This window comes from Phalacrocorax aristotelis, chromosome 1 (genome assembly GCF_949628215.1).
Source record: "Phalacrocorax aristotelis chromosome 1, bGulAri2.1, whole genome shotgun sequence".
Taxonomy (NCBI): Eukaryota; Metazoa; Chordata; class Aves; order Suliformes; family Phalacrocoracidae; genus Phalacrocorax; species Phalacrocorax aristotelis.
The window spans coordinates 20,134,636-20,158,178 of record NC_134276.1 but is presented as its reverse complement, the minus strand read 5'-3'; the positions used below and the strand labels follow the sequence as shown (position 1 = coordinate 20,158,178).

Genomic DNA, 23,543 nt, shown 5'->3' with positions numbered 1-23,543 from the left:
TCAGAACTGGGAAACGTAGGAGTGGGACTGGCTAGAACTATAGAGTGATCGAAATCACCAGGAAAATTCACCATTGACTTCATCAAGATAAACTTTCATCCAAAACCTTGAAACCAAAGCTACAAACATGTTTGTCAGAAAGGGGGAAGCAAATGTCACTATTAACTCTTAGACCCAGCTAGAGAAAAAACCCTAACTCCCATAGGAGAAAGACCGATTTAAAAGGAAATCAGAAGTATTAATGTGTATTCATGACATCTGGATATAGAAGTACCTTTATTAAAGGTTTTCTTAGACAAAAAAAAAGCCTTCAGATGTTTTACAGTTATGATGAGCCAATGTATGGTGTTATTTCCTACCTCACAGCAAGACTATAAAAGACAAATGATACGGTCCATACAGAGGAGAGCACTCCTGTACCATGAAGGTTCAATTCAATAGCAACACTGCTAAAAGTTGCTTTATTTTGTAAAACAATGTGCTGCAGCAAATAAGCAACAGCTAAAAGCACTTTACTACAAACTGGACTGGGTGAAAATGAATCTTTTTTTTCCCTTGATCACAACTCCATCCCCTGCAACTTAGGCCAATGTGTTTTACCGGGTAACAAAACCACACTCAAACAATTGCACTGTGTTTTGTGGTCACCTGTTCTGATATTCAGGACAGCCACTACACTGGGTGTTAATTATAGGTTTCTTTGGATTTTCACCATCTTACTATCTATACAGTCATTTGAACTTGTTTGTAGATGGTGAGGAGAGTAATGATAGCTATCAGAGACTTAATGAGCTAAGACTAATGGTAATGATCTTCAAGATGGTTCAGGAGGTACAGAGATATGTACACTTTTCCCCATCTGACCAACCCAGATTGTCATTGTAATTTTCTTTCACAGAATATGTTTTTCTTCTGTAAAGCTGGCCCAGCTCCGACCCGGGTATTTTCTCTCTAAGCCTTCCTAGCTGCCAAAAAAAAAGTATTTATGACCTAGGTTTGGAAATGTATTAAGCTTTAATCTGAGGAAACAAGTCAAATCGCTGACTGAGAATGTAGCGTGCCCCTGCTATGGCTGGACCCAGCACTACCGTAGAGTTCAGCCTCAGAATAGGCCACATAATCACACATAGCTTCTCCCTTTTTCTGCCAGTTAAACCACTGCCACTAACTCAAGGATTATTTTACATCTGCCACTCAATCCACTGTATTTGAATAGGCCATCTACTAAAAAATATCCTCTCCAAGAATACCACCAGGTAGCCAGATGCTTGCATAAGCCTTTCTGGTAAAGGAGTGATATGGTGTTGATATGACATACAGTTTAGGGAAGTATGCTTTGAGTGAACTGACAGAAAACTTGCACAGTTGAGCTGTGAATCACTGCAGGTTATGGATGAATGTTGGAAGCAGCAGTGTATATTCTGTGTGCTGCTAAGAACCAGCATTTCATGCATCGCCCAGCACAGTGCCCAGGATAATAAATACTGTAGTGTGTGAATGCAGTCCCACTGGCCTGAAGCAGGCGGCATTTTTCAGTGGATAAGCAGTGCTGAGCAGGCTTACTTGCTTAGGCAAGGTGTGTCTTATCTGTTGTCTTGGCAGTTATGGTAATACAGGCTTGTCAGCTGGGAAAGACAATAGCAGCCCTAAAACTGATAAGTGGGGATCATGAAATTTGGTTTAAAAGTGTTTTGCAGATCATTTTCTACTGAGGTTCAACCTTTAAGACAACACATTAAAATCCCTCCCACATCTCTACTATGTGATCCACACATTAGCAGGAATGCTGCACCTTCTTTTGATGGGGTGACTGGAAAACTTGGTCTCTGGTATCCAACTATCAACATCTCTTTGGTCACAAGACCTCTTTCACTTGATTTGAAAGTATTTTAACAGCCCTGGTACATGGAGTTAACCCTGAATCCCATTGTTTCTGAGTTTCCCCAACTGAAAGATAAAGGTGACGACTGTATCATGTTCACAGGGAGCAGAACAGTTTAATCAAGCATTGTTTGTTAAGATCATTGCAACAGGTGCCAGAAAAAAACGTATTATTATGTGGTAAAGATTTCAAACCTATTGTATGTTGCATCATTAGTGTAATGTCTGCTTATGGTTAGTCATGCCCTTGCCCTAAGTGTTGCACCCTTTCCATGGACTATGTATTTAATATACAGTTTAAATAACTTCCACAATCTCTCCAGCACAAATAAACAAAAAAATCTATACACTTACCCACACATGTGCACACAGACACAGAGGAAAAAACTGACTAAACCATTATCTTATTGTTATCTGATAGAAGACTGAGACATTGCAACATGGATTTGTCAGGAATAATTTCTGCCTGTGCCATGATAAAAGCTTTTGTGTATACCAGTAAAATAGTTATTAATGACTCATTGTCAGAGTGTAAGCACCCACCAAATGGGATAAACTGTATGCAGCTGGGAGGAGCTGCAGATACCTGGGAAGATAGGCTTAGAATTCAGTAAGATCTTTATCACCAGGAGAAATGGTTTAAGAAAAGCAGTTTGAGAAGTTAGGAAGGACAAAATGCTACTATTGTGAAACACTAAGCACTTGCAGAACTGTAGGATGGAGACCTGTTCTGAACCAAAGAACAATTTTGTAGAGAAGAGCTGGAGTTTGCAGTAGATCATCCATGGAACATGAGTCACTAACATTGTTGACATGGAAAAGCATCATACTGGTATGCATTAAAGGTTGGTGAAAAATAGGATGTTAGAAATAATATTTCCACTCTTCTTAGCACCTGAAAGTCCTTATCTGGACCCTACTTTTGAGTGCCATCTTCCTATTTATCAGCTGGAGAAATCCAGGAGTCAGGAATAATATACAACCAAATGTCTAAACCACAAAAGCTGTGAGGAAAGCCTGAAAGAAATGAGTTGGCCTGGTAAAAGTTTGAGGAAAGACCCAACAGCACTCTTCAAATAGGTAAAAGATTGTGGCAAAGAAGATGAAGATGTTGCTCTTTACATCCACTGGCAACAGGACAAGAAATAATTTACGTTTATGTTGCAGAGAGATGTAAGCTAGTTTCTGCAAAAGCTCTTTGTGAAGAGGGCTAAGCGTTGAGTTGAATGACAGACTTCCCATCACTGAAGATTGTTAAATGGCAACTCAGCCCAACATCTGTTGAGGATGGCCTAGGTGTAGGACTCTGCTCCAGGACAGAGGGAACTTCTAAAATCTGTGAGGAAGGAGACCCTAACTGAAAGAGTCAGTTGTTCAGGTCCCTTTTGCTGAGCCAAAGCTCAGCTGCTGTATCAAAATATTTTTCATATTAATTCAGTCTACCTGTCAGTGGAGGGTCCATCCAGTACAATCTGTCAGCATGGTTCTTTTGTGCTTTTAGCAATTGTAATAATAAATTATTGCACTATAATGAATTCCACCCGACAAAGCAAATGAGGTGGCATTGTGAGTGAATAAAACAGTAATCAATATGAATTAAGTTGGTGATGGAATTTTTGTTTTTTTCTCCTCAGCACAGTGGGTAAAAAGCTCCTTCTGCCTCTGTTTTGTGTCTCACAAAACAGGCATTCTTCCCAACAGGAGGAAAATTGAAACCCAGATTAATTTTCAGTTTTGATGCCCACTTGACTAAATATGCAAACATTGGTGGGGTTCACTGAAGCCTAGTCTGCGTCCAGGAGTCCAGAAGTTTCACAGCAATACCATGTCATTTTCTTTAATTTCAAAGGCAGATCATCATGTTGTGCAGCAGTTTGAATTTTGTTCAGAAATTCTTCCATGCATGAGCTTGTTTTTCTATTTCAATGCAAGATATCTATTGCTGTTCCTTTTGTGGAAGGTAGCCGGTATTTGAGGCCTTTACAAATTCATCACGCACATCAGTAAGGTACATTCCTGGTACAACATACTGTATTTGTTCATATCCTGAATATAATGAAGAACACCCTTGTTTGGGAGCTTTGGTTGTGGTTTGGAACTATGACTTGCTCACTGGTAGTACTAGTTGAAGGCATTAACACTGATGTCATCCCTTCCGGCTCATTCTTATCCTTTCTGTGTCTCTCTCCCACCTTGTTCAACACAGTGCCTCCACTCCAGGATCTTTACTGTGCCAGCACAGTTGTTTGCACAGCTGTGCTCAGCACTGGATTGGCTGACTGATTTAGCTGATGAAGAAACCAATGTTTTCCTTTGCTGGATTGTTTTTTAGCTGGATCAATTCCTTCATCTGGCTTACAGGGAGGCCACAGGAACTTCTATGCTGACGTGACTGTGGGGCAGCAGGCCATGGTGTTGGGCAAGAAGAGCTGCAGGGCGTGAGCAGAAGGGGCAGAGGGAATGGCAACATGTTGTATTTGCTGCTACACGCACTGTCATTTCAAACCACAGCCTCTGGCTGTATTTTCATAAGTGACTTCTCTAGAAAGGCAAAAGTCTTACTGCCTTTTCCTTCTTTCACTGCTTGTACTCTTCCCTGCTCTCTGCTGCTTTGTGCTGGCCCTGCTTCTCACCTTCTGGCCATCTTCTCCCTTGCTCTGACACAACCTCTCAACCTTTGTATGAGTTGATTTAACTTGTTAACTCAGCAGAGAACTATTTGAACTCTGCATTTTGAGTTGTTTTCAGCTCAGTTAGTTTTCTGCCAGGCTTGTGACAGGCATGAATGTATTTCAAATATCAGTATTCTTATTTCTTCATATTTCTGTCAGTAGTGTGGGGAAAAAAGCGTCACACCATGACAGAATGATAAAAAGCATCATTCCTCTTAGAATTCTGCATGTCCTGTGTCTCTCTTTTTTGATTCTTAACGGATGCCTGGCTCATACAGTTATAGTTCTTCCTCTGCCACATCTCACATGGAGCTTTTGCTTCCATGAAGATGACCTGAAAGCATCTCACTGCTACATATCCTGGAGCAGTCTGATTTTTTTTTTTTGTATTAGGAGACCTCACAGTTTCCAAAGGGCCTTTGAGAGGAAGCCTGTTCTGGTGGGTAAAACACCAGCCTAGGATCTCAGTACCATTCTCAGAACCATATAACCTAGGACGAGTCATTAAGTCTTCCTGTGCCTCCATTCCTACAAACTAGAATTCACAATAAGTCTTCCTACAAATGAGAAATAAGAATAATTCTTCCTGTCACCAGTGCTTATTTATTCATATGCTGCATTCTCTGATGTGCTTGTCAGTAGTGTCTAACAGAACAGAACACTAATCACTGGTTGGGACAATAATAATAATTACTACAGAATATGAGATTAAACTACTACTTCAGTCTTATTACCGTTTTATTTATTAGTTAATTAGTTAAAAAGTCTTTTGATTCATCCATGTAGAAATCAACTAGAGAAGAAAAGATTTTAATCCTCCTTGCTTCAAACGGGCAGTTGAACATGAGCCAACGGTGTGTCCTGGCAGCTAAGAGGGCCAGCTGTGCCCTGGGGTGCATCAAGCACTGCATTGCAGCGGGTCGAGGGAGGGGATTGCCCTGCTCTACTTTGCACTGGTGCAGCCTCACCTCGAGTGCTGTGTACAGTTTTGGGCGCCACAGTACATTAAGGACATAAAGCTACTTGAGAGTGTCCAGAGAAGGGCCGTGATGTTAGTGAAGGGTTTAGAGGGGAAACTGTATGAGGAGCAGCAGAAGTCACTTGGATTGTTCAGCCTGGAGAAGAGGAGACTGAGGGGAGACCTCATTGTGTTCTACAGCTTCCTCACAAGGGGAGGAGGAGGGGCAGGCGCTGATGTCTTCTATCTGGTGACCAACGGTAGGACCCGAGGGAATGGCAGGAGGATGTGCCAGGGGAGGTTTAGGTTGGATATTAGGAAAAGGTTCTTCACCCAGAGGGTGGTGGAGCACTGGAACAGGCTCTCCAGGGAGGCAGGCACGGTGCCGAGCCTGATGCTGTTCAAGAAGCACTTGGACAACGCCCTCAGAGACATGGTGTGAATTTTGGGGTTGTCCTGTGCAGGGACAGGAGTTGGACTTGATGACCGTTGTGGGTCCCTTCCAACTCAGGACATTCTATGATTCTATGAAACTGTGCCTTCTGAGGTAGCAGTACTCTTTCCCGGCATTTAAATATCTTTAGTGCCATCTTCTGTAGCACAGAGGCATGTCAAGCCCAATTCTTTTTATTGATGTACCATGCAGTGCCACAAGCTGAACAGAAGGCATTTGTAGCTCTTTTTTTTTTAGGCTGACTGTGTGGGTAGAACTGCTATCAGCACTGCCGAGCCATGTATCACTTTGGCATGGCTTGTTTACAACTAAGGACATGTTCCATAGTTTACAGGTCCTTCCACTAAACTGTGTCTGGATGCACAGCTGTGGTAAGAGTGATCCTCTTCTGTACTTGCAAATAGATGCTTAAATTAGAAATAGTATGGGATAAAACACTGTTTTGGATCTATGCTGATCTGAAAAATTTCCATTTCTCTTGTTGAGCAGCAGCCTAGGTTCAGACTAAGATCAAGATATATCTCCTTAACTTACAAGATCTTTTTATCATTTCATGAAGCTTGGAGTTTATTTTTGATCTTTCTTTGTACCTTGCCATGCAAACCTGATTCTTCTGATCTTAAAAATACCTGCCTGACTGTTCTGTCTACATGCTTCTTGAACACACTTTGTTTCAGCACCAGCCAAACCACGAACTGCTAAAGGTCTGTCTACACATGGAACAGGGGTTGTCACCTGTGTGGAGGCTTAGATGGAAGTGGTACTAAAGAAGATAATTAAAGGAAGGCTGAAAATTATGTAAATATGCATTTTAATGTAAAAATTTAAATGTTGCTTTAAGTTTTATTGCTGTCTAGTGTAAATGGCAATGGAGTGAACCCTTTAAGCATAATAAGGACCTAGGGATTTGGAGCACACTAAAGTGGCATCTGGCCACTGGCAGTGCTGTGTACCTTTAAAGATAGGTGAGAGTGAGGAAGCTAGCAGGATGGCTCTTTCATGGGAATCCCTCGGTCTGAAAGTCCACATGCAAAGACACTTTTTAACACTATTGTTTAAATCTGAGCATATTTTCCTTCTAAATAAATTCCTCAGGGAGGCAAGTCATACTTTTTCTGTTTCCCCCTTATTTGGCTTCAGATCCTCCTGTTCTGGTATGTGACTAACAAATAGCCCTCCATACCTCCTCAACATAATTCCATGCTCAGACTTTCACCAGTACATAATCGGTCCTTTATTTTTAAAGCTGCTCCCTTCAAGTTTCCCCCAGGGATTCTGCATCCTTGCCTGTCTCATTTTCTACAAATGTCCCAGAGGGTTTTGTCGACAGCCCAAACCTCTTCTTCTAAGAACGCAGAAGGGAATTCTTGGTAAGGAAATTGTTAGCTGAATGGTGTGGTCCCATGGTAGGCAGGCATTGCATCAGATTATCCCTGTTCGAAATGTATTAAACTCTATCTTAAAAACCTTCTGTGGCACTACTGAAAGGCCACTCTAGAACCTCACTGCTTGCCTGAGTAAGAATATTGTTCTTACAAAAAGGTGTCAAGGCCAGCTTGTACAGATGGTGGGAAATAATGCTTGAAACCTTCCAGAGACTGAAATAGCCGTCATGGAAACACACAGTGGTTCATGCTATTAAACCTTTTGGACAGATGGTTGAAAGTGAGAGATCTCTCTCTACTTCTCCCTAAAATCAAACCTCCTGCCCTTCAGCTGACCTGATGAGCTGAGGGACTTCACTGATGAAGGAAGTTATAATGTCAGGAGTTACTGGGGCTGCTGGGATTCCGTCCTGTACCCTAACACGGTCCCTCATGCCCCACTGCTTCAGGATGCACCCTGCAATACTACCACACTTACAATGATGGCAGCACTGCGTTTCAGATATATCACCCATCTCTGAATAAAGTAATTTGTCCTTGTGCCACCACTAGTGCTTAGGTCAACAGAGATCTTCAGAGCATTTTCAGCTGGAAGAATTATAGGGAGCAACCAAGTATTGCAAGGATACAAGAACATGAGGGTGGTCTGTTTCAGTTTGTCACCAATCGCCTGCTACACACAACTCCTCAAAGCATCTCAAAATTTTTCTTGGATGGTATTTTTACTAAATAGAGCAACAGAGAGCCTTGGGAATGACCTGGTGTGGTTAAGTTTTAAGCTCTATGACTTTAAAGTAGCTACCAACAGAAACTCAGGTTGCTGCTGAAAAGTCATCAAGTCGTCATACTAATTTAAGTCATTCTGTCTAATGTTTTCCTTTCTCAGGGCAACACTAAAGAGCACACAGAAACCTAAACAAAATATAGGTGATAGCAATACTTTTGGGTACTGATGCTGAAAGTATCAAGAGCCACCTTTAAATTATCATTTTGAAAGTAGTTGCAACTGATTTGGTTTTTCAAATCGTCTGTGCAGAGCAGCTTGACAGAGGACAGTCTGCGGGGGAAAAAACTTTTTTAAAAAATTATTCATAATGCCTTCTTTTCCTAACATAGGCTCAGTCCCAGGTATAGGCTGTCAAACTTTGAAGACCCAGGATTGTAATTTACAAAATTTGACAAGTGTCTTGAAATAGTTCAAGGAGTTGATGCAATGCTGCCTTCACTCTGAAAACCAAAGGATCTGCCTTGACCGAAGGGAAGTAGCCGCCGCCTGTGAAGCGCTCTGGTTCACGGGGCTGGCAGCCCTTTGGCGTTCTTCCCAGGGGACATGCAGGCAACAGCAGCAAAGCTTACCTCCTCTCAGGAAAAAAATCCCCTTCTTTCGGTGAAGAACTTTGTGTTGTTCGTTGTTTTGTTTTGTATTTTTTGTTTTAGTTTTTGCTTTAAGATGTATCTAACACCTCATGGATGAAAGTGGGATTCTCTCCTTTAAGACTTATAGGCAGTAAGTAAGGACACAGTGGAGAAGCTCTCCGCTGAAGCCAGCCGGCTCCGGCCAGCCGTTACGAGCCTGCCAACGTCCGGCGCGCGCGGCCGCCACCGCGCGGCGCTGCTCCGCCCCGTGAGAGAGCGTGTGAGTGTGAGTGTGCGTGAGTGCGAGTGAGTGTGCGAGAGGGCCCGGGAGGTGGGCGGATGGACACGCATGTGCCTTACGGCAGCCCCGCGCTGGGCGGGAGGGCACGCGGGCGGTGTCCTCTCTTCCGCGGCCGTCGAGGCAGACAGTGCCGCAGCCCTGCCCCGGCTACCGAGCGCCCCCCGGGCGGCCGGGATCGCAATTCTGAGGGGGAGCGGGGGGTGGCGGGGTCGTGCGGGTGGCGACTCCCGACGCGCTGCCTCCTAGCGGAGCCCTGTGGGGTGCGCGGGACCCCAGCGCGGAGGGGCTTCTTACACTTCTACCCTCTCGGTGGAAGAAGCTATTTCTGAGGAAATCCCACACTGGCTTGCGAAGGAGGATGGACTATCTGCACAGTGACAACGTTTTATAAACCAGGGAGAGAAGGGCAAACGCCACGGCCGCTCCCCTCGGAGCTCCCCGGGTGAGGAGAAGGCACTACCACCCCCGACCGCAGCCCTTCGGAGGGGGCTGCGAGTGAAGCCGGCGGCGCTGCTTGCCGCGGGAGGCGGGCAAGGGGAGGGGAAGAGAGGGAGGGGTGCCCGGTGCCTGCGGGGAGTGCCCCTGCCCCAGGGGCGGGCTGCGGCAGCCGGCTGCCCCAGGGGCGCCTCGCCTGCCGAGGCAGCAGGTAGGGAGCTGAGGACTGGCCTCCCGCCCCGCCCCTCCACCACTTTTTTTCCATAGCCCGAGCTAAGTTTTGGGGGCTTCTTTCTCCTTCCCCCCCCCTCCCCCCAATTAAATGAGCTATGCGGCATCAGTGGCGAGACTCTTGTGAACGAGTTAAGATTTTGCTCCTTCAAATAGCCTTGCTCCCGCAAAGCGTAAGTAGAGCAGCCCCGGGCTGCGCCGCTCGGCGGAGGGCTTGCGGGCCCGCAGCCCGGGGCGGGGGGCGCCGCCGGCGGGGAGGTGGCCGCGGGCGAGTGGCCCGCGCGGGGGCGGGAGGCGGGGGCCTGCCCGGGGCGTCGGCCCGTTTGCCGTGCCCCTCGGCCCTGGGCTGGGCGCCAGGGAGGGCAGGGCGAGGCCGGGAGGTGCGCATCGTGCTGAGGAGGAATACTAGAGGGGTTACTGCTTTAAATACCTCCGTGAGGGGCCCCGGTGTGAGCAGCCGCGGTTCTGCCCCACCGAGGGAACCTTCTGCAGGCAGCGGTGCTCGCAGGTGGGACTGATAACTGAGTCTGGCATGGCGGGGAAAAGTGTCCAAACCTCAAAAAACACATCAGAAAACGCAGTGGAGTGGGAAGCGCCGCATGTTTGTGCCCAGAATTGCCGCGGCTGTTGCCCACCCAAGTGTGGGCGTGTAGGGGCATGTAATTTCTTCCTTAAGGGTTGCCACTAACATTTGAAAACTGATGTGCATTTCAAGCCAGTTTTACACTGGGAGTGTAAAGTGCCAGAATTGCTTTCACCGTTGTAAGTGGTGCCACACTGAACGACGGAGTTCAAGAGTGTAACCCGAGGTGGTTCTGGGGTTTCTTGAGGTGAGCTCTGAGTTACCTGGCCTGTACAAACAACTTTTTCCTGAAGGGAAAACAGCTATGTGGCCTACCTGCGTTGACCTGGCTTTTATCTCACTCTGGTCACATCTTTGGTCTGAGACTTACCCACAAACATGTCAGTTACTTGCTTGTTCACTTAGAACTCACAAGGGATGCAAACTATTTGAGATTAATAAATATTCTTTGAATTCTTTGGAAGATAATTATAAGGAAGAAAAGTTGTTTAATTTGTTGTTTGTTTGGTTTTGGTGTTTCCCCCCCCGTAGGCAAAAAGAGTATCAGATAAGTATTTGGGTTCATCCCTGACTTACTGAAGAAATCATTTAAGTCTAGGATATCATTAGGAATCCTAAGTGCATGTTAGGTCTTTAAGACACTGACATAGATACAAAGAAGGAAGTGAACTGAGAAGCCAGAGCTTCTGTAGTTTCCCTTTAAGGGAGATTTAAAGGGAAAACTGAAAATTCTACTGGAACATTTTAGAATTAAACTAGAAAAAGATTTAAATGGCTTTCATAAGACAAAAGTGCCCTTTAAAAAGTTTGAACAGGGTGTATAGCACCGTCTCTCTTGAAGAGGGAGTAACTTGCCTGAAGTCCCCTCAGATACCTGTCTGTTGGGGTAACCGCTTCTCTGCAGTGAAAAAGGGTCTTGAGTCTTTGAACTCCAGAAAGGCTGTCTTTCCTTTGTATGTCTGGGGCAGGGGGCGGGACACTCCTTACTGTGCAGTTTTTAGATCCGTGCGGCTGGTCGATTGTGGGCACCTGACAGATCTGTCTCATTCATGCCTCACTCACTCGGGATGTAGGGACTGTTGCCCTTGTGTTTGACGGCTATTCCATAGTCCCCTGGTAACTCCACACCCATCACACCTTTCAGAGTTTTATTGGTAAGTCACTGTCTTTTAATTCCAATATAGAGCTCTAAGATGGCATTTGAGTATTCGGGGGAGAAAAGCGGTTACTTTTTGTTCCTGTTTTTCTCCTGTGAGTGTCGAATCAGTGCAAATGTTTGTTACGCCAAGGAGCAGGAGTTTAACAGGTGGGATGTAGCTCTCCTTCTGGGCTCAGCCCTGCACTCCTTGCGCTTTTCCTTCATTCAGGCCAAACTTTCACTCAGTGGTCAAGAGAAGTCAAGAAGAATACAAGAGAAATTTTGCCTGGGATTTAAGGAAGAGGCTCCATAGCAGTAAAGTAAGTTTAAGGTAACAACAAGATCATCTAAGGGATTTATTTTTAACAAGTGTTTAAAATACAATGAAAGTGGTAATAGATGTGTCTGAAAGTATGGCACTCTGAGCAAGAAGGGTATTTTTCAAGTCCTCCATTGAACAAGTTTATAAAGTGAATTATGAAACCACAGCCATTGTGTTTCATATATATGTACATGACCAAATACCATTAGGTTTCACTGGAAATTATAATAGCTCATTCCGTCCCTCCATATCTGCCAGTTTGGAATGACGTGGTCATGCTGCAGACTTTGTGCAGGGTGACTACTTTTATTGGATTTAAATTGGTAGCGTTAAAACCCTGGTAGTAATGGAGATGCCTAATTGTTTAGTGTAAAAACAGGAAATAGTGCAAGTTGTTTTCTTTTTAACAGCATTTTTTTTCTCATACTGGTTTGTAAAATCTAGATAATTCTGAAGATAAAAACCAAAATCCCAGAATTTTAGACTGACACAAGAAATGAAAGAAAACATAGGCTAAATTTAGGCAGTCTTACTCAGACAAACACATGTTAAGTTTCTAAATAATTGCTAAGGGACATATTTTAGATACACCAGTATAATAAAATCATAAAAACGTGAGGTGTAATAATCTGGTAATGTATATAACATAGCTGTGTAGTTACTTACGTGTGTGTATGTGTGCATATATGTATATAAATACATAAACATTTACATATGAGTAAAATTAAAACTATTCTGTGATTCTGTGAAAATTATAAATAATTAAAATATTGTGTTTCACAATAGTGATTAACCTTTTGGTGATGTCATCAGAAATAGAACTAATAACGGGCAAGTTTATAGATGCCAGATGAGAATTATTTCTCTCCTGTAGAGGGATATATATGACATCACAGCTTTTAAAATGTGTTCTCTCGCTTGTTCTCCTTGTCACACACACCCAAATACACACATCCCATCCACAAAGTGTATTTGTGCATGTACTAAACTTAGAAATTAATGGCACAGCATTGATTCTTAAACACAACGCTATGCCAGTTTTTATGAACTGCCCATTTTTCAATATTTGTCTCAGAGGAATGATTTACTAAGTGACACAAACAATATACCACTCCCAGTTGTTATTAAATGATCCCAAGGCTCATGAAGTCCTTGCTTTTCAAACCATTGAATTGGATTGCTTTCTGAGGCAGATTCTCTGTCATTCCCTAGTGGGTATTTCTTCATGAATGTAATGAAATACAGATAAAGATGTTTCATTTCTTAATCTGCATTTTTTCCAAGCACAGAAAGAAAAAATGTTTCCCTTCACAATCCATTTGTAAGATTAGCTCTGTATTTCAGCAGCCCTGAAAGTAGTATGGTACAGCTGAAGTTTGTGTAATACTACAAAAGCAAGCTTGGAATTGTTCTCAGCTAAAATACTGAGTTGTGGCTATATGAAGAACAGGGTGTGGCGTCTGTGCCATTGGAAGCAAGGGTAATGGCAGCCATGCTGAAAATGGACATAATTAATGAATTAAAGACGATTTAATGGGATAACTTTTGCTGATTAATAGAAAAGAACAAACTGTAACCATTGACTACTTATTATCTGAGCTGCCTATTTTGCTTGATCTGGATAGGAAACAGAGTGAGGCAGAAAGAACTGAACTGAGAGGCACAGAATAATGCAAAGGAAAGCAAAGAAACGAAATACTGCATTTAGGATTAGGCTAAACTTCTTTAATCCCTCAAATACCACATTATTCATTTTGCAGTTCCTACATAACAATCTTTACTACTCAAAATGAGAACATTCCCAAACAACAGTCTAGTTCTGTCCAAAGATGGAAGTAAACTTGAGTATATCTTCAAAAAACGTACAAAATTAGTTCCTTATTCCTTGAAAAATTAATACTTCCCAAGGTTAAAATTACTTCACCATCCAAAATATTGTAAACCTCATAAAATTAAGATTGAGGATTAAGTTTTAAAATCATATAAACATATTAAATTAGAATAATAAAACTAAAGTATTCTAACAAAATTTATTCAGGTTTGGGTTACTATTTTAAGAAGGGAAAAAGTACACTCCTTTAAAAAAAAATCAATATATTAAAAAAAAAGATTAAAAATTGTTTTAGGACCAGGAAAGTTACTACACAAAATTGGTACTTCATTGTTAGTATCGTCATTGGCAGTTTATTGTGCTACACTGGAAAAAGAATTCAATTATATTAAAGGGAACATGTTTTTGTAGAATATCAAAGATTTGGTTTTTTTAGAGAGAATTTTTGTTGAATTAGCTTTGTGGGGACAAAAAATGAAAGTATTCCAGGATTTACAAAAATTGAAAATACGAATGGGTGTGTTGTTGCTTTTTGTGTGAAAGTGTATTATTCTGCAGTTACAGGTATTTCATTGCCTCATAGTAAAATCAAGTTATAAAATAAGTAACTGAAATAACTTTAATTTCATTAATTACCTTAACTAAAAGCCTGAGAGAAGTTCAGTGCAGACTTTGGAAATGTTTCCTCTGGAAAAACAGTGACATCCTTGTTGGAAATCACAGTAAATATAATACTGAGCGGTACATTTTCTCAGTGGTAAATTCCTACTGGTAATGATGAATGCCTTTAGTATTTGGACAAGAAGTATAAAAATAAAAAGAGTAAAGTGGAATTCAGTTATATTTATAAAATATTCTGAGATTTTTAAATGAGGATGATCAGTCTTTTCTGTAGTGGTTTTTTGCATGCAAATTGTTATACCTGAACTATAATGATCTAAGTATTTCTGAAAGTATTGAAGTCAGCTGGAAATAAAGTTTTGTGTTTTGTTTTCAGTTGAAGGTTGACATATAAAGTATAGAAGCGTGTTCATTAGGAGAATGACATGTACTTCTTGCATATATTCCAATATTCTTATATATATTCTAGTTAGGAACAGGCCAAGGGTAACAGAATTGATACCAGCAGATAACAGCTTGTTTCTCAACTGAGGGCAGCTTGTGAGGAATCTGATCTTTAAAATAATCTTGTACTTTAAGCCTTTCTAAATCAGAAGTTATGTCACTGCCTAGAACTGGACATGGGAAGCCCATCATACATAAATTGGTGGAAACTACTGAGGATATATACCAGTTGTTTATCATAGAAGTGAGGTCATAGGATATAATTTTATTTTTCTGTGAAAATCTCTGTGAACAGTTGCTGAAGTGCCCTTGAGGTGGGGTTTGTTGTGTTTTTTTTTTAAGTAATGTTGCAGTACATGTGGTTCAGTAGCACCAACTGGCAGGACAGTAGGGGACGTGGCATAGAAACCTTACCACCATTCCTCTCAGAATTTCTCATTCTTCCCAGTATTTCAAGTTATTCAAATAATTCTCTCTTTTTAGAAATAAACAAACTCAAACACAAGTAGGCTTTGAGAACATGCTTTTTGTTGGTGTACGCATTCCAAAATTAAACTGTAAATTCCATAGGTTTTAAATAATTATTTTTCTGTGTTTGTACAGTATGAAAATAGCAGAGACGTGGGACATAGTTAACCTCCTGAATGCTGGAGAAAATAAGTCCTGATAACAGTAAAATGGTTAGAGTTAGGCAAACTTTGTATCACACGCTAATACAAATGCAGCCACGTTAATAGTAGGAATATTAAGTTTAACTGAACTGATTTCCATCTGTTCTTTTCTAAAAACAGGCAAGAACAGGTTAGAGGCATCTCAGGTGGAGGAAACAGAAACCATGTTTTTTAAATATTTAAACCTTGTAGAAACCCTTGTTACAAACTTTCTTGCCTGTCATTGTGTATAGACACTAAACCTGTGTCGGCTAGGTAAAAGCACTAAACATCCCTCTTCTGTGCTCACCAGAACCCATGGCTGCATGGTCAGAGGGTTATGTAGTTCTTAACATAGGTATGCAATATTCTGCAAAAGGAAGTGCACTTAACACGTCATTTGTTGAGGATCAATCTGTTCTGCCCTAGAATTGTGTAGTTATAAGATTTTTTAACATTGCTCTAATTGCTTTAATGTTCTTATTGTAGGTTAGAAATCTGAAACAATGGGTGACTGGAGCTTTCTGGGGAGACTGTTAGAGAATGCGCAGGAGCACTCCACAGTTATTGGCAAGGTTTGGCTGACGGTACTGTTTATCTTCAGGATACTGGTGCTGGGGGCTGCTGCTGAGGAGGTCTGGGGAGACGAGCAGTCGGACTTTACGTGCAACACTCAGCAACCTGGTTGCGAAAATGTTTGCTATGACAAAGCCTTCCCCATTTCTCACATCCGCTTCTGGGTGCTGCAGATCATTTTTGTTTCCACTCCAACTCTAATCTACTTGGGCCATGTGCTGCACATTGTACGCATGGAGGAGAAGAGGAAAGAGAAGGAAGAGCTGAAAAAGAAGGGAAGCTTCAAAGACAGCAACTATCCAGGAGCAGCAGCATCTGGCAGTGGTGGTGGAGGAGGCAGCAATAACATCAGGGATCCGCTTGGCAAAAAGGGGAAGGAGAGGCTCCCGATCCGAGATGAACGTGGTAGAATCCGTATGGGGGGTGCCCTGCTCCGTACCTATGTCTTCAACATCATTTTCAAGACACTGTTTGAGGTGGGCTTCATTGTCGGCCAGTACTTCCTATATGGCTTTGAGCTAAAGCCAGTCTACCAATGCAGCCGCTCACCTTGCCCACACACTGTGGACTGCTTCATCTCAAGGCCCACTGAGAAGACCATCTTCATCATCTTCATGTTGGTGGTGGCCTCTGTCTCCCTGCTGCTGAACATGCTTGAGATATATCACTTGGGGTGGAAGAAGCTTAAGCAGGGCATGACAAGTCGGTACAGCCTTGAGATGCCTGTCGCAACAATGACACCAGTCATGGTAACAGGGGAGGCCAAACCTGTTGCCCTGCCACCACCAGCACCACCAGTGGTGGTAACAACTGCTGTGCCCCCACCCATTCTGCCTGACACCCGCGCTGTCACACCACTGCTGGCCCCGGTGACCATGGCACCATACTATGCTGCAGCTGCTCCAAGACCGCGGCCCCCCTCCACCATGGCCTCTGTGGCCAGCTACCCTGTTGCTCCACCAGTTCCTGAGGAGAGGCACCGTGCTGTGACTCCCACACCCATCTCCACTCCTGTCACCATCCCGACCCCCATCCCCACGCCCACGCCAGCCGTCGTCAACTACTTCAACAGCAACAGCCATGCCCTGGCGGCTGAGCAGAACTGGGTCAACATGGCAGCTGAGCAGCAGGGGAAGGTGCCCTCCAGCTCGGCAGGCTCCTCTACCCCCAGCAGTGTCTGGCATCCCCTTCCCGAGCAGGAAGAGCCACTGGAGCAGCTACTCCCACCCCCAGCTGGGCCACCCGTTGCTGCAGCCAACAGTGGCAGCAGCGCCAGCCTGAGTGGGGCAAGCGGCGGCAAGTGGGATGTAGAGGGTGAGGAGGAGCTGTCAGAGGAACGGCCCATCTCAGCTGCCTGCACCACCGTGGAGATGCATGAGCCACCGTTGTTCGTAGACACACGGCGCTTGAGCAGGGCCAGTAAGTCGAGCAGCTGCAGAGCCAGGTCAGACGACCTGGCCGTGTAGTGCGGTCGCCTCTGCTCAGAGGAGCAGGTGATGGAAGGCAGAGTGGGCAGGGGAGCTGCCCAGGGAGACCAGGCCTGGCGTGGGTGGGAAGGCCTGGGTTTCAAACTTTGATGCTTGCTGTTTTTGCACTCTGTGAGTTGTAGTGGGGAAAATATCAACATTTTCTAATAGGTCAGGGGTGGCCAAAGCGCAGCCCGTGGGCCAGGGGACCAATCCCACTTTCCTTCATGTCCATGGCAGATCTCCCAAGGGCAGCCATAGGGGAGGCCTGCACAGATAACAGGTGGTGATGGCAGCTGGTCATGTGCCCTGAGGCTGACCTTCATCTGAGAAAAATGTTAATATCCCTAGTGCTCATGTGCCTGGCCATCATCTCCCTCTTGCCCTTGCCTTTACTTCCACCCTTTTTCACATAAGCTCTATTTGAGCAGATGCGATGACTTTTCCTCCTCTTAAATCTTACCAACCCTATGGCAAACATCAGGGTGGCATATTGCCTATCGGCACCTGTCATCTCTACGGACCAACTTGCCGTTTTAAAGGTGACTCAGTCTCTTCCGTATAAGATTATTTAATGAAGCTGTTGGGCTCATGGCAAATCGCCAATGTGGTCCTTGGCCGGGCAGAGTTTAGGTAACCCCTGTAATAGATTTTTGAGGTTCATCTTTCTATAATTTTTTTTTTTTACTCTTGACCTGTTAGGAAGTGTTCGGTTTGACCTTCTATCCAGTGTTTGCCGACCATGATCACACAGTGTTTTTAAGCCCACAAATATGTTTGAACATGTTTGATTATAATTTTAGATGACTTCTGAAATTGCTTAGAGGAGGACAGGAATTTAAACCACACCTCAGAAATTATTACACAGAACAATTTCTCTTCAGAAAGCAAGGATTATGATTTCAATACATTGTGGCCCCATACATTGCCCGTGGACAAACAATAGGATAAAGGACAGCTCTGCATTTTAGACTAATAGGTATCAGTGTAAGTTTGTTGGAAAAATGCTTTTTAGAAGTAAACTTGAGTGCATATTTTTAAGTATTTGAACATTTTGAGAATAATTTTGGATCTGTAGGTTTAAAGATACTTGACTGTGTACTTAATCATTTTAGTTTAATCTTCGATCTTACAAGAAAATGCAAGGGGAAAGAAACTTATTAATGGTAAAATTCCCAAAGCAACATTATTTCCTGTTGTGCTCTACCCTTTCCTTTAATAACAATCTGTAGTGTCTTACAGGTCAGCGAAAACAGATATAGACAATATTGTATTGCAGAAAAGGTGGCTAAAATATCTGGGCAACATGCAGTGGCTGAAGGGTCTGTTCTGATCCCGCTGAAGTCACTTGCAGACTTTCCATTCAGTTTAACAAGGAGCAAGATTTGGGGATGGATCTTGCAGGCCTTATTCAAGCAAAACTAACATTCACATGGAGTTTTGGGAGCCAGAAGGAATGTAGATTTGGGGCCTTAGATAAAGACATTAAAATCCTGCTTTTGAAAATTGTGTGTTTCCCTTAAAAATAGATGGAGGAAAGTACTGGGTATTTTTTTCTAAGGTGCAGCTTTCCTCACAACTGGCTCTGTCCTTCATTCCTTTGTAACATACACTCAGAGACATTAGTCAGAACTTTGAATACCTAATAAGGCTCAGGAGGGTTTGGGTACAAAAGGAATGCAGGATTAGGCCCAACTTCTGTTCTAAGCAAAAGCCAAAAGAGCTGAAGCTCGGAGTCAGTCCTATTGCTGCTGTAAGTCGAAAGTACTGTAATTGGAGAAGAGCAGTCAAACACACTGGGATAGCCTTTTGCATCTTCAAAGTATTTGGCCTGTCAGTGCAGTCCTTTCTCAGGCAAAGCAGGGTCACCCTGTAGCAAATAGTTAAAATTGCCAGTTATCTCTGCTGTTAAATGTTTTCCTGAATGTGTTTATTTTATGCAACAGTTAAAATATATTCCCACCACTCAAGATTAAACATTTATTTTTACTGCTTTCTGAGTAGACACAAAGAGCTTCTCATGATCAGAGGCACTGTTCTGCAATCCTTGGGCATGTTGTCTCATGATTTCCTTGACCTGCTTGTGGTGACCTCCTCCTTGAGGAGGCGTCTTTCTGCTGCCACTGACCTTGGGGGCAGACACTGCATTAGAAGTCAATGTACAGTAGTACAATAAAGATATTCACTATTGGTTGTTCAGCTTCAGACACGCTTTTGTGCATTTTCTGTTATAAGCCATAAAAACTTTCTGCAAGAAAGCTAAAAGCTAAATTCTGCTTTCTGTTGTATCCATGCAACTATGCTGAACTTAGACTAAAGCTGATAAAGTTGCCTAGATATGAACAAAAGCAGTTTAACACTCAAAATTTTTGGATTTACTCGCATCGATAGTAGCAGTTTTGTAAGTTTTGCTAAATGCCAAATAATTATATTGCTGAAAAAATGCAATATGCATATCTGTATTTTAGTACATCAAAATTCATGGGCTATGTTTTCCTTTCTTTTATGCTTCTGAAGAATGAAGTCAAAGTCTCTCTGGAGTGTACTTATATAAACCAGACCACCTGGATTATGTGCTTATTATATCAACGGCTGAGAGCAAAACTGGCTTGTTGTTTGATGGAGCTCTGAATCTTGCAGTCCTTACTTTAGTACAACCCTCACAGAGTGTGTCCTCAGGATTGCATCCATATTGTATATAAAAAATAATAACAGAGATAGGTTTGACTTAGGTTCAACTGATACCTAGTCTGCCCTTTTCAAATTAACGTGTGTGGTTAGACCTGCAGAGAGTTCTGGTGCTCTTGTGGAATATATGGTATTTTCAGGCAGAATAACTGCTGGAGAGTTGTTAAAAGATGATTTTTCATGTTAGGTGAAGCTTGGGGGGAGAAATGTAACTCTCTTGTAACCCTAGGAGAAATCTGACAGAGCAGCCTCTGCATCCAAGCAGTGCTGGTCTGAGAAAGCAAAGCTACTACTCACAAGTTGTGTTTTTAAGATCAGCTTAAGTTTCATCACATAACTATACAGCATCCAGCTTCTTGGTTACCTACAATTTCATCTGGTGTCCAGTAACTGTGTCTTCATTTAAGCCCAGGTAACTGTTTTGGCACAACTCTACCTTAGTGCTTACAACCGCTTTTAGTTTCCGCATAACATCTGGAATCAGATTTGTTGAAAGTAAGTCTTACTGATGTGGCCAGTAAGAGGGTACTTAAATTAATATTTACTCATGAACGGTCACTGAATTCACCATGCTATGAGTAAAGCATGACTTCCATATTTTTAGAAAATATGTACAAACACCAAATCCCTTGCAGAACAGAGTCTGTTGTAAAAAATAATTGCTAATTTCCAAGTCATTTAGTCTTTCACATCAATTAATTCTGAAGAGGGAACTGGTAGCAAATGATACTTTGCCTTAGCCCAGTCATGCAGCTGTTCAAACCACAGTCCTGAAGGATCTTATACACACGCCTAACATGAAACCAGTAGGTAAGTTACCGCAAAAGCGGAAGTCAGAACAGAATCATGCCTGACATTAAGCAAACTGAAAAAACCCCCGCTTATTTTTGCTCTTTGAGTAGAATGATTGTGGGAAAACTGTTCTCTCTGTTACCTGAAGTTAAAAAAATGCTAAGGAAAGCTATGGAAAAGAAAAGGATAAAACTGAAAAAAAAAAGATACTCCTTGAACAAGTTACCAGGTGTATGATGTGCTACTCCTTTTTGCAGTAAGTCAACTCACTGGTACTGGTTGACCCTGCTTGGAGCGTATGGGGTTGGGCTAGATGACTTTCAGAGGCCCTTTCCAACCACAATAACTATGTAAAATGTATTTTCCAAATCACCAATTTCATTACTATGTTTTTCATAATAGTTTTACAAAGATATAATAAAAATATATCTGCATTGCACATAAGTACGCAGTTTCTTGGGCATGGGCACAGTTGGTCTATTTTCTGTCACTGGGCTTTTTTAATTAGTACAGCTGCCAGTTAATACAAAAGAAAATGAAGTATAGACAAAAGCTCACATTTCTTCTCTTTGCATTTTGATTAAATGAAGACAGCCTGCTAGAACCTTCCCTTTATTAAAGTGGAATATTTTATCTATGAAAATCAATCTCTTGTTTTTTCATAGATAAAAAAGTGCTCCTTGAATTTGTTGGTCTGTGCTTGCATTGAAAAATCATAGCTTCTTGAAAGTAGGTAGCATGCGCTGTAAAAGCAGATGACCTATGTTCTTTCTGGTGTAATTTGGAAGCCAGTTGTGTGCAAAGTGATACCAGGGATTGATTTGGCTCAGTATATCTGTCATGCATAAAGGCACGTAGAGCTAATTAAATGTCTGACATTTTGCAGCTCTTGAGATTATTTTCTGGGATGAACATGTAAGTGTAGGATCAGTAAAATAATTAAGGCAAGCTTTAAAAATCGTATCAGTACTTAGATCCTTTTTTGGTTAGTCATGGGACCACCTCCTCAGCTGATAAGAACTGTTGTATTCCACTGAGTTCATGTGGGTGACAACAGTCTGCAGAAACAGAGTGTTGAGCCCCCAGGACTTTTTGTTTAATACAGACACTAACATGGTAGATTTGAACAGGCTGGGTTTTTTTTTAATTTCAAATGTTTTTGTTTCCTTTACTTTGGTTTTTCTTGTGAAAAGTGTGCTCTTGTAATTTTGATTTTTCTGAAGTTTACATTCAGGTTTTGATTTCAAATTGCACATTTGGATGAAATAAACTGTTTTCTAAGTTTACATTTGTATAAGAAGTAAAAGAATGACTCTGCCAATATGTTAAACCTAAGAGAGAAATGCCTTACTATATAACGTGGGAACTCTTCAGACATAAGGCAGTACCATTAAAGACAATTTAACCTAATCACTGATCTATAATATCAGTTTTCTCTGTACATTTAAAATATGTGAGCTGGATATATAGGGAGCACACTGTGGAAAAACATAGTTTTCATCATGAACTCAATTATTACCAAATAAATTAAGGTTGATGTGCCTTCTTTTGCGTTTAGAGGTTCAATGACAAAACTAGCTGTGACATACGTCCTTTAAGAGCTAAATTTACAGCCTGGTTTAAAATTCCAAAGAAAATACTTGTGGAGAAACACTGCACTGTTACACTGTAGAAGACCTTACAAAAAATAAGTGTTTTGCTTTCTAGCCAAATCTATGGTTCTGAGCCTGCAAATACAATTTCATGCAAGTTATTTTCACTCTTGCAAATAAGACCATTAAAGGTGATGGGGCTATTTGCATAAGCAAAAATCACTGATGTGAAAAAGAAATTGTAGATTTGCATTCTAAGTTTGTTGTAAGATGCCAATCAAATTCCAGCAGTTTCAGTCCTTGAAGAGTTATGCAAGATATGTGAACATATATTTAAGGTGGAGAATATATTCCTATTCCCATTGAGACTGTTTCTCACAGTTAAAGGGTTGTAAAGCATAAGAAGGCTTACTCAGAGCTTTCTTGTTGCTTACTGGATGTTTGTCTGTTCTATGACAGAATCTGACAACAAACACGAGTTTTCTGGGCCATCAGGAACTTGTAATAAGGAAAACAGCTAAAAAACAGTTAAAAGTGCTGTCTTCAAAGAAGTGCCTTGTGTATTAAATTCTGTAAGAAACAAGTTGATGTAAACGTTAATTTACCTCATATGTTTACAAGATCATGACTAAATAAACTTTTTGTACCACAACATTGTCTCTTTTAGATTAAATTTTCATGGTTGTGTAGATGGTTATTTAAGATACGAACCAGATGGAACAGATAACCAAAGTCAGCTGTCTCCCTTTATTCACTTACACCACTGCTTCCCTTCTTCATAAGAAGTGCTCACTCAGTTGCATCTGTTGGAAAACTGGATGTTGACTCCAGCTCCATGCAGAACTCCCAGTGGCTTCAGAGGAAGTTCACAATTCAGAAGACACGTGTGATCAAGACCCACTCTAGTGGGCACGAGGGCTGAAATGCTGAAATCAGTGGGAGGCCTACCTCTGCCTTCCGCCGAAGAGAGGTTTCACCCTTCTGTTTCCTTCACTGTTCGTCTCGTGCTGTGTCATGTGGTGTTAATAGTGACTCCCGTCTTCTTCCCCAGCTAACTCACGAACTTGGATTTATCCATCTAGCTGATGTGTCTAATGAGACGGTTACCTGTACATGCATGAAGGATTTTAGTGCAGGGAAGATGTGTCCTAACTGGGGATAGTGCAG

The 23,543-nt window shown here is 42.2% G+C and overlaps 1 protein-coding gene across 7 annotated transcripts; it reads left to right on the top strand.

The window, feature by feature from the left end:
* The first annotated feature begins 9,596 nt into the window (after positions 1 to 9,596).
* On the top strand, positions 9,597 to 23,028 carry GJA3 (gap junction protein alpha 3). 7 transcript variants are annotated; one of them, XM_075083081.1, is made up of 3 exons: positions 9,597 to 9,846; positions 11,624 to 11,714; positions 15,752 to 23,028. In XM_075083081.1, the coding sequence occupies exon 3, from the start codon at positions 15,769 to 15,771 to the stop codon at positions 17,302 to 17,304; it is 1,536 nt and encodes a 511-aa protein (XP_074939182.1). In that variant the 5' UTR covers positions 9,597 to 9,846; positions 11,624 to 11,714; positions 15,752 to 15,768; the 3' UTR covers positions 17,305 to 23,028. The 7 variants fall into 7 exon arrangements, with proteins under 7 accessions (XP_074939182.1, XP_074939154.1, XP_074939191.1 ...); XM_075083053.1 differs by having other exon boundaries at positions 11,330 to 11,714; XM_075083100.1 differs by lacking the exon at positions 9,597 to 9,846 and having other exon boundaries at positions 9,883 to 11,714; positions 15,752 to 17,257; positions 19,822 to 23,028.
* The last annotated feature ends 515 nt before the right edge of the window (positions 23,029 to 23,543 follow it).